This window comes from Siphateles boraxobius, unplaced genomic scaffold (genome assembly GCF_051911475.1).
Source record: "Siphateles boraxobius isolate OS27281-9 unplaced genomic scaffold, OSU_SipBor_1 53, whole genome shotgun sequence".
In the NCBI taxonomy this organism is placed as follows: domain Eukaryota; kingdom Metazoa; phylum Chordata; class Actinopteri; order Cypriniformes; family Leuciscidae; genus Siphateles; species Siphateles boraxobius.
Genome location: NW_027509175.1, coordinates 8,087,501 through 8,102,387, shown reverse-complemented (window position 1 = coordinate 8,102,387; position 14,887 = coordinate 8,087,501). Strand labels below are relative to the sequence as shown.

At 35.1% G+C, this 14,887-nt stretch overlaps 1 protein-coding gene across 2 annotated transcripts in view; it reads left to right on the top strand.

Moving 5' to 3' along the window:
• The window catches only part of prkcba (protein kinase C, beta a), a 35,432-nt gene that overhangs the window by 9,306 nt on the left and 11,239 nt on the right, over positions 1 to 14,887 (top strand). For both annotated transcript variants that reach the window (XM_077205324.1, XM_077205323.1), the window contains exons 3-14: positions 5,242 to 5,324; positions 6,776 to 6,887; positions 7,091 to 7,219; positions 11,152 to 11,308; positions 11,403 to 11,537; positions 11,626 to 11,722; positions 11,859 to 12,005; positions 12,897 to 13,070; positions 13,156 to 13,247; positions 14,140 to 14,202; positions 14,524 to 14,662; positions 14,742 to 14,822. In XM_077205324.1, the coding sequence (XP_077061439.1) occupies positions 5,242 to 5,324; positions 6,776 to 6,887; positions 7,091 to 7,219; positions 11,152 to 11,308; positions 11,403 to 11,537; positions 11,626 to 11,722; positions 11,859 to 12,005; positions 12,897 to 13,070; positions 13,156 to 13,247; positions 14,140 to 14,202; positions 14,524 to 14,662; positions 14,742 to 14,822 (1,409 nt within the window). The remainder of the gene's footprint in view (positions 1 to 5,241; positions 5,325 to 6,775; positions 6,888 to 7,090; positions 7,220 to 11,151; positions 11,309 to 11,402; positions 11,538 to 11,625; positions 11,723 to 11,858; positions 12,006 to 12,896; positions 13,071 to 13,155; positions 13,248 to 14,139; positions 14,203 to 14,523; positions 14,663 to 14,741; positions 14,823 to 14,887) is intronic.

Sequence of the window (14,887 nt, the reverse complement as noted above, 5' to 3'; positions counted from 1 at the left end):
TTGTGATTGGTTTACTGCGTACAGTGCGCGTGTCGAAAACAAAAATGCCCATTGCCATAATGTCAGGTCTGCGTGTCCTGAGGCTTCCTATATCGTAAACTAAACACATTAACTAATGACGTTGATTTTACCATATAAATCCTAGCGCGAGTCCGATGATGAAACATTGGAAGTACTAGTTATTCAACCCGAACCTCCATCACAAGGATGACTTCAGCAGGACGTTTCTCAGTGATACACTACTCAGTTTGAGGTACATTATGAGATGTTGCAACTGTAATTCCTCACCATCAGCATTAACAAGTGCATTACTAATTTAAAATTGGTAATTGCATTACTAAATTAGTGCGTACTAATTTATTTACCAAGTATTTTTTATAATGTATTGCGGTGAACACGTGGAAACTGTATCAATAACAATGCATCTATGCAATGTACAAATTAGCTGAGCTCTAGCATGAATGACTGATGTAACATAAATGTTGGTAAAACAAATCTTGCTCCATGCTTAATCTTTCCTCAAAGTAGTGAGAACGACAGACAATCTGCATTAATAGACAGAGTTTTAGGTAATAGTGGCCCACAACTGATCAGCAGAAGTATTTCAGTATGACAGTAATAATGTGAGTTAACCAGTTAGCTGGTGACCAACACAATATAAAACTCAAAACTAAGTATTTTGAACACCATCTTTCAAGAGCAAGCGGTTTGCAAATCCTGCATTGAACTCCGAGATTTGAGAAGCAGTCGTCAGTAAAATAAAGGGAACACAGCAAAAGTTTAGGATTATACTGCTGTGGAATCGTGGTAAAAATGAATTTTCACCACTGATTCTTCACATGCTCGCCCTTGAGCAGTGTAAAAAAAACTGGCTTTACCTTCACATTGTAGAGTACAGTGTCTTCTCGACATGATGCTATCCAGTATCCACAGGAATCAGCTGCAGTGTTAGAGTTTCAAGTTTTCCCTCGTGTCTGCGCGCAAAATAAATGGGCTGGAAATATGCTAATGTTTCGTCTTGACGTCACAATGAAACCGCTTATGACGCGTTTGAAAAAGGATTCATTTCATTGACTCGGAGTCGACTCTTACTTTTGAAAGACAATAATCTTTATAATACGGTGCACTTTCAGATTTAAAACTTTGCTGGATGTTTTTATTCACTTAGAGCTATGTTACACTACATAAAAGGTCGTTTTCCAAAATCCATAACAGAGGCCCTTTAAATCGCTTTGCTTCAGAAGGCTTTTATTAACCCACTGGAGTCGTATGAAACTCCAAAAACTAAATGTGTGAGTACATTTAATAAAGTCATTTTGGGGGGCCTGAAAGGAATAGATAGGCCTATAGAAATAACAATTTTAGCGTCCTCACCAACAGACCATAACATTCTGTTTATTATAAGCACACGCTGCAGTTTTGTTGTCGACCACTTTAAATGCTCAAGCTCAAGCAGGGTGGATTCTGATTGGCTGTCAATGTTTTTATCGCTCATCATCTAGAAAAAAAGAACTCTAAATCTAAAAGTGATGCCAGCGATATTGTTACACTGTGTCGTTATTGTTATAGTTGTGGTGTGGACTCAACTATTCTGTGAAATTTTGAACGATTTTTAAAACGAAATCTTCGTTATAATTATCATCCTTGGTGTGAACGGGCCTTTAAGCTGAGGCAGACTATAAACTTGACATTTAGCAGAGAGAACAGTTCCACCCTCTTTAACCCTTAGGTCTTGTTGCTAGGCAACAACTGACAGATTTCAGAGGGAATGTCCTGGAATGCTTCTATGGAAAAGGGGAAGGGTGTGCCGAATAGAATAGACTGTTTACATGTGAAGGGAGATCCTGTAGCTTCAGTCTGGCCGCTGTAACTCGACTGTCCCTGCCTAATCCTTTATGTAACTAAGCATGTATTCCAACAACTGGAATGTGGGTGTCAGATTAGCTAGATTGACCATTTATACATGTGTTTGGTTCCCTCCCTCAGGTACATTCATATTTACCTGGTCTGTCAAGTTCGGCCAGATATTTTGGAGGGAAAAATGTACATTGTACAAGAAAAAGTGTTTTCCGTGAAACCGATTTGCAGTTAAATCACAGATCGCAACAGTTACCATTGAGTTATCAACCACATAAATTATTTATCTAACAATGCATATTTAATAGTCTGGTTAATAATGAATGCTAAATCCCAGTGATTAAAGTCTGAAGGCCTGTAATGTTTTGTTGATGTTTTGTGTTTCTGTCTGTTTCTTTATGGTTGGCAATCCAGTTTTTATTAGTCAAATATTGCAGTTTATATTGCATATTTACAGAAAGTGATGCTTAAATATAGGCATTAGGCAAGATAGATACACTTTTCAAAATTAATGATTTTTTTCTAAATATATGTCCTATTTGTTATATCTTATTTTGATGTTGAGGTGAAATATAACTGAACATGTTCTTAACAGGTTATGATTGTCAGCCACCATACTGTACATATTCAAATTCCTTTTAAAGTCTTTAAGACTTTACTGTAAGACTAGGACATGTACTGAAACATGTACTGCTTATGACTATTATTTTATTTGACTTGTTTTATAGTGAAAAAATATGCATTAACATGATCAATTTACTTGAAGCAACACCACATGAGATATTTAGACGTCAAGTCACCTTCATTTATGTAGTGCTTTTAACAATTTGGACTGTTTCAAAGCAGCTTTACAGTGATGATAGGAAATTAAAGTAACAGAGATTGTTTTGGCTTTACAGCAGCTCTAGAATAAAGTTATTGTCCAGCTAAAGTTAGTTTTGATTGATTCACTTCCGTCACAACGATCATTAGTTATTAACTTTGGGGCCGCTAACACGACACCGTTCTAACAGAAAACCCCAAATGCGATCTGGCCGCTCATTTGCATAAACCAGTGCCTGGTGGCTCTGAGACGTGTGGAGACGTGTATTTTGTCTGCACTGCACTTTCGGATTTGTTTCATTTTCTTTAACTTGTTTGTACCTGAAACAAATGAGAGAGAAAAAAACTGTCATTGCATTAAGACACCAACTTTTATTAAAGATATGCTAATTATCTCATACTGTGTTGCTTCTCAAGTAAATTTATCTTGATTTAAATATATTTCATAGATATTTTATCCAGACAAATAAAACAAAAATACTTGTTAAGACAGGGATTTTTGGAGTGTTCAGTTTCATTTGTTTAGTGCTGATCGGGGCTTAGCTGGCAGATCATTTAGCGGTTTATGATTATTGGCTTTACTTTCCACACTGTCAGACAGATTATAAAAAGAGCAGCTTTTATTTTATCCCATCCCATGCTTTTAGGGATACAGGCTGTTTTTAACATTTTGAGCAGGGGCATTATCTAATAAAGCATTATTAACTGATTTACATTTTTTTTATTCTGCTAGTGCTAGTGACAATATCATATTTAGACAGATCAATACATGCACTCCTTATCGATGCCCATACATTTGCATTCACTTGGCAAACATTCTGTAGTGATTTACGGGGACTTCAATGTTATACATTTATCATTATGTGCATTTTTGCCTAATTTGATTTATTCTAAAACAGATTTTAAATGTGTTTTGCAGAATTAAATCAAAAACCGTTTTGTGTGGGCCTACGTGAACTTGATGGGATCCCTGATGGGAATGGTTTGGGTTCTTTTAGCATGTGATATGTATTCATAGTTTCACCTAACACTAGTTTAACATTGTATGTAGAGATTTAGGTGTGAATGTCACCATTTATTTGTTCCGATAACTGTGATGAATATGAGCATTTGTCATTATCCCACCTTGTTGCTCTTCTTGTTTGTATTGGCCAGAAAATTTAGGGTTTTGGTGATTTATTATAATCGTTTAGTAAGTATTAGACTTTCAGAGGCACATTCGGGTATAACCTCACGCTGTGAGGTTTATGATAAAGCAGTATGCAAATTAGGTAAATACATGTGAGAAGAGCAAGATTCTTGGCTCCGGTACACAATGCAACTAAACCAACAAGACTTATGCAAAGTTTAATTACATATGGCAACTTTTATTTGTTGATAGAATGATAGTTTCACGTTTCGTTTTCAGTATATGCAAATACAGCCCAAAGGATTACATGGTGTTATGAAGAAATAAACATGATAATCTTCTCAAACTGCTCAGATTCTTGTCAGTGTTGTTATTGAAGTGCATTTTAGTTATGTTTATAGTTAATTGGAATAAAATAATATATAAATATATAATGAAAAACTTAAAACTAGAAAAGTGTTGTTGGCAACTAACTGAAATAAAATTAGCTGATGTACTGGATAAAAAAAGCTAAATAGAATTATGTAAAACAAGACTATTAAAAATGACAGGTAACACTTTATTTCGATGATCCACTTTAGACATTCTACTAACTATAAGTAACTTTGCAGCTACATGTCAACTAACTGTCATTAGATTATTAGTAGACTTTCTGCTTAATACCTGCTAACACTTTATTTTGTTGGTCCCCCAAAAGATTTTCTACTGACTATAGGTAACTTAGCAACTACAAGTCAACTTGTTCTCCTAACCCGAACGCTAACACCTAGCCATAACCTAACAGTCTACTACAGTCTACTAATACTCTAATTACAGTGAGTTGACATGTAGTTGAAAAGTTACTTAGTTAGTAGAATGCCTAAAGTGACTATCGAAATAAAGTGTAACCAAATGACAAAAGCACATAAGAAAATTGCTACAACTAAAATTAAAACATTTGTATATACAAATACAAGTTAATTAAAAAATGGTTTATAAATAATACTAAAATAATTTTTTTAAATATCAATAGCCAGAAGCACAAATGTCCTCCATCTCATCCTCTAAAGATTTACCTCCTGAAGAATATCAGCCTTGGTATTTTGGTTAGTATTTGGTCACTTGAGCTTTGTGAAAATATGTCGTGAAAGGAATGTTGCATAAGACCACAAAATATCTAACCACATGGCATCTGCAAACAAATGATGACACAGCTTTACTGAGAACTAAGGGAGCATTTACTAACAACCAGAAAGCCTCCAAATAATATTTGTCTTCATTCTGAACTGTGTATCTGCCGTTTTATCATTTCTAAAAAGAACTGTGCTTGTGCTTTCTTTCTGTGAACTAAATGCCACTTGCTTTAGTATTTTGAGATTGAATACAATATAAAAAATGAATATGTTTTGGGGTCACTTGATGAAGTGTTCTCTTTCTCTCTCTCTCTCCCCCAGTGTGTGGTTTCGTGGTCCACAAACGCTGCCATGAATTTGTTACTTTTTCCTGCCCAGGGGCCGACAAGGGCCCTGCATCAGATGTAAGTGAAGCCTTACTAGACAACAAGCAACTCCCTCACCCACCCCCTTTCTATACATCAGCTTCTCTTGCGCCATCTTTTCTGATGAAAATACACTTCCTTTCTGTTGAAAGAAACTACTTCCTGTGACTAGGCAGTACACACACACACACACACACACACACACACACACTTCTTCATGTATACACACTGCTTGGTGAGCAGTTTAAATATTTATTAAGTGGTAACTGATTATGTACTGTTTAATGAAGCCTAACACTAATCATGTTTCCTCATGTGTTTGCTTGCACTATATAATCACGTGCACACAGGCAGAGACATCAGTTTTCTCTTCTCTAATCTCTATTTATAACCACGCTTCCTCCCTGTATGTGTAAAAGCAGGCGCACACATGCAACACATCCTGTGTTGTGCTTGGTTTCTGCATTGCAGCCAATTATATTTGTTTTCCTTTGAATGATACTGTACATGACAAGTGATGTTTGTTGCATCTCCATTGTGTGATGCTGCTGAGTAGAAAATCTTGAAAATCTTGACCTTTACACCATTGACTCCTGTACAAAAGCGTGAAGTGTGTGTTAAATAATTAGATCATTAACTTGCCTTTGTTTAATTGTTTAACTTGCTGGCATCGTTTAAAAAAAAGAAAAGCAGAAATCAAATTCTGCTTCTTCATATAGCTGCACTTTATTTTTTATAGGAATATTTGCAGCATTTTATTTCTTGACTCTCTACATTGGCGCCCCCTAGCTGTAGAAATGTAGCATATTGTTTTATAGTGCCTCAACATCCACTGAATTGTTTTTTGATTCCTTATTGTTTATCTCGCTGCATTTGGCCCTTTGCTAAGCTCTATTCTTTTTTCCATTTTTCTATCCATTTTTCTGTCCATATTTTTGGCAATTGTTTTTTAAATCAAAGTCCATAGTCGAGAGAAGACTTTATTGGAAATCAAATACAACTGATAACATTAGTGCAGGGTTATCAGAAAACTAAAAAACTTCAAGTTAAACATTGCTTGAAAATGAATTATTTAGTTTCTGCTAGTTACCAATGAAACATTTCTTATTTTTCATTTAGTTTAACTTGATGTACTAAAATAACTAAGTAAACCTGAAATAAAAAATACTTGGACATACTTAAAAAAACATAAAACTTGAACATGAAAAAAACACCCAGCAAAATTACTAAATCTTCAACCATAATTAAAATGATACCAGAAAATATATAAATGACAACTTTTTCAAAATAACAATAAAAATAATATTATATCAATGTACTTCAAATCCTGATTTTCTACATGTTCAATTGGAAATAAGAGTGTGAGTGCGTGCGTTTTAATTTAGTTATTTACTGATTTAACTAAATATCAGTTACTCAAGGTATACTAATAATACTCTCCTTTTGAGGTAGTTTCTTTCTTTGATAAGTATTGTGTTTTTGTGTCACAGGACCCTCGCAGTAAGCATAAATTCAAGGTGCACACATACTCCAGCCCCACATTCTGTGACCACTGTGGATCTCTACTGTACGGGCTCATACACCAGGGGATGAAATGTGACAGTGAGTCTAAACCTACACACACACACACACACACACACACACTTACTTGATCTTTGTGTGACTCTGGATGTTTTTGTGGGTGTGGGTGTCCTGGTGTCTGCTGTGTTTGTGTGGGCATTTCTTCGTAAGTAGTGAGTGAGAAGTAATGAGTGAGAACCTACACGTGTAATGCTGTCAATCTAATTATGTGTGGTTTTCTGCAGCTTGTATGATGAATATTCATAAACGATGTGTGGAAAATGTTCCCAGTCTGTGTGGAACAGACCACACCGAGAGGAGAGGGCGGCTGCATATCAGTGCTAGTATCACAAATTGTGTTCTCACCGTGACCAGTAAGTTCACACACACACACACACACACACACACACACACACACACACACACACACACACACACACACACACACACACACACACACACACACACACACACACACCGTTTTTATACATATATATATATATATATATATATATGTTATTAATGTTGATTAAATTCAGGTTATTTAGAAATTCACAGCAGCCCCTGCAAAAAGCCAGAACACTGTAACATCTGAAATACCGTAGTAACCACTCAGAACACATTAGCAATCGCATAGCAATGTCCTGGCAACCAAATCAGCCACATAGCAATGTTTTGGTTTGCTGGTTTTAGCTGGTCCCTTGGCCTGGCAAGGCTGGTCTATACAATATCATTCAAAAGTTTGATACTCAGTTGATAGAATTTAATACTTAATCAGCAAGGATGCATTTAATTGAGCAAAAGTGACATTACATACATTTATAATGTTACAAAAGATTTCCATTTCAAATAAATGCTGTTCTTTTGAACTTGATATAAATTACAGTATCCTGAATAAAATGTTTAAGGTTTCCACAAAATATTAAGGGGCGTTGTTTTCAACAATGATAATAGTAAGAAACGTTTCTTGATCACCAAATCAGCATATTAGGATGATTTCTGAAAAATCATGTGACATTGAAGACTGGACTGAAATAATGACTTTGCCATCACAGGAATTACATTTTAAAATATATTAAAATAGAAAAGTTATTTTAAATTGTACTCATTTTTCACAATTTTACTGTTTTTATTGTATTTTTGATCAAATAAATGCTGCTTTGGTGAGCATAAGAGACTTCTTTAAAAAAAAAAAATCATTCTAACCCCAGATTTTTAGCTGTTTTTTTAGAGAAGTTTTGGCCACTTTTCAGATGCTCAGGCTGAACTCAAGTCTGTTCAGTTTAGGACCAGCTAAAAACCAATTTAAATCTCCTTGACCAGCAAAAATAACACATATGGTCATCTGATTGATGTGATTGGATGTCTGGTTTTATAAACCCAGACACTAAAATATAGTCTTTTAGGTTGAACTATACCTCTGTGTGGATATTTGGTCCTGGCATGGATAAAGATCTTATTGTTTTAGAGTTAACCCTTTACAATAAGGTCCCATTATTTAATGCATTAACTAACAATGAGCAATACATTTGTCTCAGTATTTGTCCATCTTTGTTAAAGGGGTCATGAACTTTATTGTTTTATAATGTTTCCTGGGGTGCACTTATAATGTTAGTATGATTTTTACATACATTTTTTCTAAATAAATTATTTATAAATAAAATATATTTTTACTACTACGGCTGCACAATTAATTGTATTTTAATCGCGATAACGATATCTACCTCTCTCGAATAATTTTAAATAATCATCGCGATATTTGCCTACTTATTTTTTATTTAATTTTTTTGACATTTGCATCAAGTCAACACTAGCTTTGATGTTTGTAGTTGCCAGATGTACATAGCTTAAATCCCCCAAAAAGAGCTTTTCTTTGACATGTTCTGCCCGGTGTTTTACTTAATCTGTGCAATCTGGCAACCCTGTGGACGCTCAGTCTACACTGAGGGAAAAGCACTGATGATCTGAAAACAAACATGCACTTGTTTAGTTTATTGATCTCCACAGCGATATTCTGCTAACATGAAATCGTCATACAGCCAGTCTGTTTCTTCACAAGCTCCTGTTTGTGTGACTAAATCTGCCAATCAAATTTCAACGATTTATTTTTTAAAAAAATTACAACATGGATCTCCACCTCATTGTTTGGGATTATGTTTGCAGAATTAAATGAACAATAATTTGGAATTAGTGGAAATATTGAGGAGTTTCCCTGATCTATCTTTTGAAGTTTAAGATTTTACCAGTTTTCATGATGTGAATCAGTTGAAAACGACACCCACTTACAGTTTTCAGTGTCTATCAACAAGCAGGCAATATTTATTTGCAGTATGAATTTGCTGAGCGATCTGGATCTGTAGTTTGTCTCATTTGCAACCGAATTGTCGCTTAGAAGATCTAATGTGAAGACACATCACAATCTAAACCATGCATTTTGTATTGACTTGCCACCTGAAATGAAGTGTAGGCTGGTTAAGAACGCGCGAAATGGCTGTTAGGCCTATTATATTACCACTTTTGAAAATTTTACAATTTATATATAAGTAGCCTATCTTCTCTTTACAAGGATGTTTTCAGTTCTAAAACTTAGAGGATATTCTTATAGTGTGATGACCTCTAATATGTCAAACGCTCAAGGAAAATTTTATTTCCCAGTTCATAAAAACACAACTGTTCATTGTTAGTTCATGTCAGCTTTTGATTTTAATGTATTAGTAAATGTTGAAATTAACATGAGCTAAGATTAATTAATGCTTTAGAAGTATTTTTCATTGTTCATATAAACTAATGTAATTAACAGGTGTTTACAAATGGACATTTATTGTATAGTGTTACCGGTTTAGATGAGATATACAGCTAAAATAAGATGCACTGGATTTTTATGTCATTTGTGCTTCTTTTTTTATTGGTCAGTTGCTTTTCCAAACAAATGCTCTGATGATAATTTACTCCTCTTTATGGACTGAAGTTACTGAGGAAGGACTTTGTTCAGAAACTAGAAAACCCACAGCTGTGCTGGTTTTGAATATGGAATGTTATAAGCAAATATGGTCAGTGCTGTTGTGGCTTATGTGATATATTAGCTGGGCAGAAAGCAAACTGCTTTACTAGCTTAAACTTTCAGCTAAGCATGCAAATGAGTAGAACAAGAGAAGATAATAGAATGGAAATGTCGCAAAAATGGTGAAGTTTGAATGTTTTTAGCTTGGCTAAAGATGATTTCTAGATTCTCGATAACATTTAAAAAAAAAACTGCAACAAAGTGTTCTTAACGAGGCTGTGTTTTTCTCAGCTCTTTTTGCCTTGGGCAGAAACAGCATCCTCTGGAAACATGAGATCAATCCGCCAACGATCGCCCCACATCCCATTCACTGCAGCTCACTCATCCATCAGCTCTGTAGAGCTACATTTAGAGGGCTGTGTATATAGATAGCTGAAGTTTCATACAATTTGCCTATTATGTACAGCATTCTTACAGATTCTTGAGTGTCAAAAGGTGTGCTGCATTTGACATTGTTATTATATTATAATCCTAGCAACTAACTAGTACACCATGGCAACTGACTGGCACAGCCTGATCAAACAAAAAACCTTAGCATAGCAATGCCTGAGCAAACACCAAAAAACATGAACAATCACCCACCAGCATGGTAGCATTATTGTATCAACCAAACAAAGCACATTAGATGCCACCTAACAACACCCAGAACAGCCTAATGTCACACGCAGCTGAAAACTACACACAATAAAAGTGCTGGACCTAATCGCAGGCAGTTGTTTATTAAACATAAACACAAGGTACTCAGGCAACTGTTAAAAACATGAGCAGAACGACTGGTTAAATGTGATGAGATCAGACAATGAACTGAACAAAACACTGGGCTTAAATACAAAGACAAACTAATCAAGAAAACAATGAAAAACCATAGAAATAAACTAAAACCAAGGAAACTAAAACGCATAATAATCCACCCAAAACAGACACAAACCTAGATTACCTGTTACACCCAGAAACTGCCTAGCAACCATCTAACAACGCCCTAGCAGCCTAGTGACTACCTAACAATGCCCTAGCAACCAAGCCTAGTAACCATACAGAACACCCTAGCAACTGTCTAGCAATTATAGTTTAGAAATTTAGTTTAGATCAGCGGTATTATTGTTATTAACTAAAACTACTAAAAATATTTTTTGTTAATTGAGATAACTTTGACATAAATGAGATCTAATTCAGATCAGATGGAGTATAATAATGCTATAAAGTCCTGCATTCATTGGTTTTTACATGGTGTATTCTCATTTATAGTCAAGGAAGCTCGTAACTTGGTGCCAATGGATCCAAATGGACTATCAGATCCATACGTGAAGCTTAAATTAATTCCAGACCCAAAGAGCGAGAGCAAGCAGAAGACCAAAACCATCAAGTGCTCCCTCAATCCTACCTGGGATGAACACTTCAGCTTGTGAGTGAAAAATAAACCAATCTGCAATGCAGTTGTGTGGATGTGGGTGTTTTACATGTGTGCAATGTCTCTTTCCATCTTCATGCCACCATAGTAACCTCAAAGATACAGATAAAGACAGGCGTTTGTCAGTGGAGGTGTGGGATTGGGATCTGACCAGCAGAAATGACTTCATGGGGGCCATGTCTTTTGGCATCTCCGAGCTGCAGAAACAAAGTGTCGATGGATGGTAAGCAAAACCATGATGGGATACACCTGCACATCTGACCGCAGTGCTCGAGGTTTGAGACTATCGTTTTAATCTGTTTGGATTGTAGGTTTAAGTGTCTGGGCCAAGAGGAAGGGGAATATTTCAATGTTCCAGTTCCACCAGATGGAGAGGAGGGCAATGAAGAACTGAGGCAGAAATTTGAGGTTAAATCCACTGTCCCATTTTGTTGACACATTTTAATTTTATTTCTTACATCTAGCTTTCCTCCCTTTCTGACAATATTCTGAATGTTTTTTGTATTTGTGTTTTTTTGTTTTTTTCTTCTTCCAAAAACACCAGAGAGCCAAGATCGGCCCTGGTACTAAGAATATTGATGGCTCTTCAAAGAATGATATCTCCAAATATGATGCCAATGGCAACCAAGACCGCATGAAGCTCACAGACTTCAACTTCATCATGGTGCTGGGCAAAGGCAGCTTTGGCAAGGTAGCACACACTATTGTTTATATTTATATATATTTTTTTTAATTAATACTTTTATTCAGCAAGGACATATTCAATTATTTAAAAGTGACAATACAGTCAATATTTCTGAAGGATCATGTGACTCTGAAGACTGGAGTGATGATGCTGAAAATTCAGTTTTGTCATTAGATCAATAAATGATATTTTAAAATATTTAAATAGAAAATGCTTATTCTTATTTGTCATATCATTTTTTCAATATAATGTATTTTTTTTTTTATCAAATAAGCACTGCCTTGGTGAGCAGAAGAGGCTTTCAAAAACATTCAAAAGAAAATCGGTTACACTTTATTTTAATGTGTCCTTGTTACAGTGTAATTATACATTTAAGTACTGATTAGATTAATGAACTACAAGTATTTACTATAGGGTTAGGGTTTGATCTAGGATGTTATTACTTCAGTGAGTGCATGTAACGTATATAAGAAGGGCACTGTTAAATAAAGTGTAACCAAAATATCTTACAAACCCCAAACCTTTGAATGGTAGTGTATGTTTAGTATTTATAAAAGGATTTAAAAGTCTGTTCTTTTTCAAGACTTGTTGAATAGTCAGAAAATTATAAGGGGGAAAAAACGATTAAAAACACAAAATTGTACCCCATACTTATCAGTAAATAATTTAAAGAGACCTTCTTAACAGAACATTTATTTATAAATTAAATTAATATGGGACGTTTAACAAAAAAACATGTAATTTTTAGGCTTCATATGATGTAATTTAACTCCCATCATGGCAATTATACATAATTACTCAATATTTACACATTTATTTTACATTGAAATAAACAATCAATTAATAATGAAATTATTTGAATATCTATCACAGTATTCATGCTCTGCTGTTCTCCAGGTGATGCTTGCCGAGCGTAAAGGCTCAGATGAGCTGTACGCAGTGAAGATCTTGAAGAAGGACGTGGTCATTCAGGATGATGATGTGGAATGCACTATGGTGGAGAAGAGGGTCCTCGCTCTCTCTGGCAAACCGCCCTTCCTCACCCATCTCCACTCGTGCTTTCAGACCATGGTAAACATCACACACACACAACAGATTCACATACACATGACAAACACTATGATCTCCTACTCAATTGTGTTGTTGTTGTTTGTAGGACCGCCTTTACTTCGTGATGGAGTATATCAATGGTGGAGATTTGATGTATCAGATACAACAAGTGGGAAAATTTAAGGAACCCCATGCTGTGTATGTGTTTACTCCAAAACACACAAAACACTTAAATAATGACATAATGAATGAGATAATTACAGCCCGATCTCACGGCAATTTGTACGAATTTTACGAGGTGGCTAATTCGTACGAATTCATACGATCTCACTCGTACGAATTAGTACGATTTTTGCTAAATCGTACATATTTTACGAGTTGCCCAATTCGTATGAATTTGTACGAATTACCTACCATGACCCCGCCCCTAAACCTACCCATCACGTGGGTTCAGACAAATTCGTACGAGTGAGGTCGTACGAATTCATACGAATTAGCCACTTTTTAATCACTCGTACAAATTCGTACGAATTGGTCGTGAGATAGCGTTGGATAATTATTAGTATTAATAAAAGTAGTACTTTATTTTTTATTTTTAAGACTGCTCTATAGTTAAGACTTTAATGGCTGCTGACCATTCAGCTTTGCCGTCACAGGAATACATTACATTTTAATATTAATTTAAAATTAATTTAAAATTGCAATACTGTTTCACAATATTATTATTTTTACTGTATTTTTGATTAAATAAATGCAGCCTTGATGAGCAGAGAGACTTCTTTAAAAAGCATAAAAAAATCACACCAACCCCAAACTTTTGAAGAGTTAAGTGTTTGTTTGTTTGTTTTTTAATTAAGAAAAAAATATATACAGTGAAATATTTTATAATATTCAAAAGTATTTAAAGTTTAAAATATTACTAATGTCGCCATTCTATAAAAGCAATCATCATAGTAATCGATTTGTGGTGTGTCTAATTTTGAATATGAATGTTTATACCAACCAACAAAACTACAGTTTTTTTTAGATTTATTCCTATATCGGATCAGTATTTTAACTGGTTTTAATTCTATTTTTTGTTAACCATCAGGTTCTATGCTGCAGAGATTGCCTTCGGCTTGTTCTTTCTTCATTCTAAGGGCATTATTTACAGGTGACATGTTTGTGACTGTAATCTGAATGCACAAGTGTTTGACATGGGAAAAACGTTGAAAAATTAGAAGGGTGGAAGTTAGCATAAAAGTTAAATGCAACAATTGCAGAATTGCAATGCATTATTTTTTTGTCAATATACCACTGTTGTGTAAATTGTCCCTTATTTTTATTAAATTGTGAATAGAACCAAAATAATGGAATCAAACGTCATGATGCATTGCATTGTTATTAAAGAACTGTAATCAAATTGTTGTGATAGCAAATAATTACTAATATATGTGTGTATGTGAACTGTTTTTTGTGCCCTGGGTTTGTGTAGAGATCTGAAGCTGGATAATGTGATGTTGGATGCTGAAGGCCACATTAAGATAGCTGATTTTGGCATGTGCAAAGAAAACATGTTTGATGGGGCCACAACCAAAACCTTCTGTGGCACTCCAGACTACATTGCCCCAGAGGTGTGTATGAATATATGAGTGTATGGTGTGAATTAGAGCGAGTGTACACCAGGCATATAAATGCTCTTCTGTGTAACAGATCATAGCATATCAACCGTATGGGAAGTCTGTTGACTGGTGGGCTTATGGAGTTCTCCTGTATGAAATGCTGGCGGGACAGGTAAACTAATGCTACGTTCATTCTGGGTCTAAATTCCGATCGGATGGGTCATTTTTAAAAGAAAT